At 38.9% G+C, this 5,203-nt stretch overlaps 1 protein-coding gene across 1 annotated transcript; it reads left to right on the top strand.

Moving 5' to 3' along the window:
* The first annotated feature begins 2,509 nt into the window (after positions 1-2,509).
* On the top strand, positions 2,510-3,016 carry LOC142632303 (uncharacterized). The gene has a single exon (XM_075806743.1). The coding sequence runs from the start codon at positions 2,510-2,512 to the stop codon at positions 3,014-3,016; it is 507 nt and encodes a 168-aa protein (XP_075662858.1).
* Positions 3,017-5,203: the final 2,187 nt, after the last annotated feature.

Genomic DNA, 5,203 nt, shown 5'->3' with positions numbered 1-5,203 from the left:
AAACCGGAACACTACTCTAAAGCATAATTAAATACAATAAGTGATAAATGTAAAACTTAAAGAGTAGGGAAGATAGATGCAAATACAAGATAACATCGAGTCATGTTATCAAAGAGGAAACCGAAGTATTTGGCGAAAAACCTCTCCGCGGCCTTCCAAGTCGAAATCGATCCACTAGTGAATATGTTGGAGTACACAAATATCAAAAAGACACTCCAAGCCTAATCTACCCAATATACTTGAACCCTCAAAGCTCCAGCTACCAACGGACTTCTTAGGGTCTTATTTTCACTAGTTATTTGGATCCTACAATTCTGCCCGATTGCATCTACCACTCAATGGCTTCTTCCAATGCTTCCCAAAAGTACCAAAACTTCTCTCAACACTCAGAGTGGGTAAGGTAAGTGTTTGGGCTAAGAACCTCTCAAGGATATGTAGATGAAGAGGTAGGAGTAATAGAAACTTTAGAGAAATGATGTAGAGGATTGTGGGTAAACAATCACTAACTCTCAAGTGCTTAGCTAGGGGTTTCTCACTCAAAATTTTCTTGGAAAAACTCATTGTTCTGCTTTCATTTTGTGGGTAATGAGGGTTTATATAGTATTGGTAAAGGAATGTGAAAAGACACAATAAAAATAATCAAGCGGAGAGTTTCACGGGTCACTCGTGACTTGGCCTGAGTCGCGAATGACTCGTGAAATCCAGCCTATCAAAACCTCTTCAAATTTCAGCATGTGCTTCTCACGTGGCCTATTTTGTGGGTTGGCACTCGCGAGACAGTCGCGAGCTAGTCGCGACATCTTCATCTTCACCAAACTCTCACACACAACCCTTACATTAAATCCCACAAAAATACAGGGAAATGATTGAACAGAATTACAATCAAATTTGACATGAAATTAAAGTCAACATAAAACATAGTTGTAAATCACAACTTTTAGGTTCCACGATTATGAGACAAGATATACGCCCATAGAAAAGTCATGTTTTACACTTGCATGGGCCGTGCAGAAGTTAAGACACATCATTCTACCATTCTAGATATGGATAGTAGCCAGAATGGATCCATTAAAGTACCTATTTGAGAAACCCACCTTAAGTGGAAGATTTTCAAGATGGCTGATCTAATTGGCAAAATTTGATTTAAAGTATGTGGCTAGAAAAACGATCAAAGGAAGCGCCGTGTTAGACTTTTGTGCCCGGAACCCTATAAAAGGAGATGATGGAAGAGATGATTTCCTAGATGAGGATATTTTGGATATTGAACTAGGGGCATGGAAAATGCATTTTGATGGAGCTGTAAACTAATATGGGAATGGGATAGGAGTACTTTTGATCACCCTCGATGGATCTCATGTGCCTTTGGTGATCAAGTTGAACTTTGAGGCAACTAATAACATGGTGGCATATGAACCTTGTATCGCTAGAATGGAAGCTCTTCAAGAGTTACGGATAAAAAGAAGCAGAGGTATTTGGAAATTTGACCTTGGTTATAGCTTAAGCACAAAAATAGTGGAAGATAAAGTAAGTACACCTAAAGCCTTATCAGCAATATTTAGAGGATTTGACCAAAATCTTTGATAAGGTCGAATACACTATCATCCCTAGAGCTTAATTCAGTTTGCAAATGCCTTGGCTACCTTAGACTCTATGGTGGAAATACCCGAAGAAGTCTAGACACGACCCATAGAGATTGGGCGAAGCTTTGAATTAGTACACAGGGGAAGACCTAAGTATTTAGTCTTGGCTATAGAAGAAGAAAAGGTTCCTTGGTATTATGACATCCTAAAATTCTTGGAAGTAGGAGTGTATCTTGACGGCATCAATAAGAGAGAACGTCGTTCGATAAGGATGATGGCTATGCAATACATCCTATGTGGAGGACAGCTCCATAGGAGGTCTTATGATGGCATACATCTCCATTGTTTGAAGAAAGAAGAAGATGAAAGGGTTATGAAAAAAGTTCATCAAGGGATTTATGGTCCTCACATGAATGGGAGAATATTAGCCAAAAAGATCTTAAGGATGGGATACTATTGGAATACAATGGAGATTGATTGTGTAGACTTTGTGAAGAGTTGCCATGACTACTAAACACATGCAAACTTGAATCACATGCCACCTAGTGAGCTAGTGAGCTATACAACATGACCTCTCCTTGGCCTTTCTTAGTCTAGGGCATAGATGTGATTGGAAGGATAGCCCCAAAGGCTTCGAATGGACATAAATATATCCTTGTGGGAATTGACTACTTTACCAAGTGGGTGGAAGCGGCCTCCTACATTGTATTGAAAGCTACGCATATGGCTTGGTTCATAGAGAATAACATCATTTGCCGGTATGGGGTACCACAAGAGATCATCTTAGATAATGGCTCCACTTTAAAGGAGAAGTTCGAAGGAACATGGAGTTGTACAACATTGAGTGTTACAAGTCTTCATCCTACCGACCATAGACTAATGGGGTTGTAGAAGAAGAAAATAAGAACATCAAGAACACTCTAGCCAAGATGGTGGTGACATACAAGGATTGGGCTGAAAAACTTCAATTTGCTTTATGGGGTTACAGAACTTCTATCTATGCGTCGACTGAGGCAACCCTTTACTCTTTGGTCTATGGATGCAAGGCAGTCCTTCCCATTGAGGTAGAGATACAATCTTTGAGAGTGCTAGTGGAAACCAAGGTCCTAGAAGAAGATTGGATGAGAGAAAGATATGGACAATTGGCTTTGATAGATGAGAAAAGAGGTAGGGCACAATACCATGCACAAGGGTACCAGAAAAGGATTGCAAGAACATTTAACAAAAAAGTGAAACCTAGAAACCTTAAAGAAGGGGACTTGGTCCTGAAAGTGCTTAGAGATGAAACTTTTAATCAAAGAGGGAAGATGAAGCCAAGATGGTTTGAGGCTTTTATTATCAAGAAAATCATGTCAAAAGGTGCTACAAGAATTACAGATTTGGATGGAGAAGAGATGCTTTGCTCAATCAACATGGATAGGCTCCGAAACATATAACATTTAAAAAAAAAAAAAAAAAAAGTCTGCTAGGTTGAAAACCCGAAGAGGCAGCCTAGGCAAAAATTAAGGCAAAAAACCCCTGTTAGATTGAAAACTCGAAAGGGCGGTCTAGGCAAAAGATAATGGAAAAGACCATGGGTATGGCGAAAATTCATGTAAGGACATCACAGGAAAAAATTACATGGTATGAAAAAAAAGAAAAGAAAAAGAAAGAAAGAAAAATAATGACAATAAGCAAAGATAATAAAGGGATGATTCTCTTATTGCTCAAATTAAAAGGTAATAAATTGTTTCCATAGGGAATTTGGAACACTCCAATCCTTTATTAAATTAAAAAAAAAAAAAAAGACATGAGAATCATAAAGTGTAGAAAAGTAAAATTTGGGGCATATCAAGTTAGTCAGTCAGTCCTCTTTCTTTTGTTGGACCTCTTGTAAACTTTTTCATCTACGGGAACCCACTTCATATCAGCCTCTAATCATTTCTTGTACCCCGAAGTTGGATGAAGGAATTGAGGAAAACGGATGCCTTTGGTCACCCTCTATCGCAGCCAAGACTCACGAATTCTGCCCAAGATCCTATTAGAAAATGCCAAGGTATGGAATGAACCATCATTACTAGGAGCCCCTTGACGGTCACCAAATTGCCTTGCAATGCGACATGTGGAGTAATAAGAGCAACAACGAAGCCTAACCAAAGGAACACAGTTATCCTTGAAGCTGCTGTTGACCATGCTTGAAATGCGCCACCATTCCACTACCCATTGAATATCTGTGACATCAATGCGCTTCATGAACTCATCAAATCTCATCTCAGCACATTTGGGCCTACAATCACAATAGTGCCTGGGGAGATATTGACTAGGAGGAATAGTAGGGGGATGGAGCAATTGAAGCCTCTCATATAGTCATATTTGGAAAAAAAAAAAAAAAAAAAGGAGAGAAAGAAATAGGGAAAAAAAAAAAGCATGAGTGGAAAAGGAGAGACAAAAAGAAAAAAAAATGACAAAGATGATATAAGGAGCCTAAGTTGAAAACTGAAAGGAAATCCACGAAAAAATTAGAGAGATCCCACTAGGTTGAGAACTTAGGCAAAAATTAGGGATTATACCTGGAGAAGGAGAGGGCTCCTAGCAAAGAAATTTGCTTCCTTCCTATGAAACACATCCAAGCTATTGAGAGTTTCAGCCAAGATCATGCCCACAAGGTTTCCACTTCTCAGGTCGCTAACCACCAAGCACATTCTTTGATCTATGTGAGCCATCTCTTGTACCAAGAAGTATCTTGCAAGGATACATAAACAGAAAGCATTAAGATAGTAGGAACATGGCCTATCAGTCACAGGAATAGTTAGCCAAGAGAAGTATACAAAAATTGAACGGATGTTCAACTTGTCAAACATGCACCAGTGTCGTGCTGTGTCAAAAGAAACCCCCCAAAAGAGCTTGGACTAAGGCAAGAAGATCCCCATCAGTAGTGGGAAAGGTAAAAGTTTTAACTTTGGGTTCAGCTATGATTGCACTTAAGTTTTCAAGAGTAGGGCATATTTCTACACTATTAAAGTGAAAAACATGTCGAGTGGGAATCCAAAAGTTGGTAGCAGCACGAAGGAGAGGTTCATCCACTTTGATTTAGTGATAGAGAAAGATGTAAGAGAGACTGAAAGGAATGTAATCCTTGTTGAAACTAGGTCCAAGCTTCTTGATCCATACTGAGACTTCTAAAGGAGAAAATTCTGCCATTGGAAAGTCTTAAAAAGCGTTTTCTGAGTTCAAATACATTTGGTGAAGGTTTGGAGGCCCTCAACGGTATTTTATACTTGAATAGGGTGGCTAGGGTTTTTCGGACCTGCGTACACATGGTCAAGACCTACATATGCAGGTGTGCGTATGCGTATGCGTATGCATGAAGGAAGGCATAACCAAGTTCCTTTTCCTATTTGGAGTGTGATTTCTGCACCAAGACCCCTCCCATGATTCCTACGGCTTAAAAGGCTACTTAAGGCACAATCAAGCTCAGATTTTCAAGCATCAAAGATCAAGAAAAACAAAATTGCATAGAATTATGCAATTATCCCCATAAGTTGTAAATTAAGTACATGTTCTAAATTAAGCATAAATGTAAAATATTTTCTTAAATACAACCCAATGTCTCAAATAAAAGATAAAGTGTAGAAATACATGCT

This window comes from Castanea sativa, chromosome 1 (assembly GCF_040712315.1).
Source record: "Castanea sativa cultivar Marrone di Chiusa Pesio chromosome 1, ASM4071231v1".
NCBI classification, from domain to species: domain Eukaryota; kingdom Viridiplantae; phylum Streptophyta; class Magnoliopsida; order Fagales; family Fagaceae; genus Castanea; species Castanea sativa.
The sequence above is the reverse complement of the archived record's forward strand: the minus strand, read 5'-3'. Positions and strand labels throughout refer to the sequence as shown.

Excerpts from the sequence above, each read along its gene's own strand:
- LOC142632303 (XM_075806743.1), top strand. The coding sequence starts at position 2,510 with ATGGTGGTGACATACAAGGATTGGGCTGAAAAACTTCAATTTGCTTTA.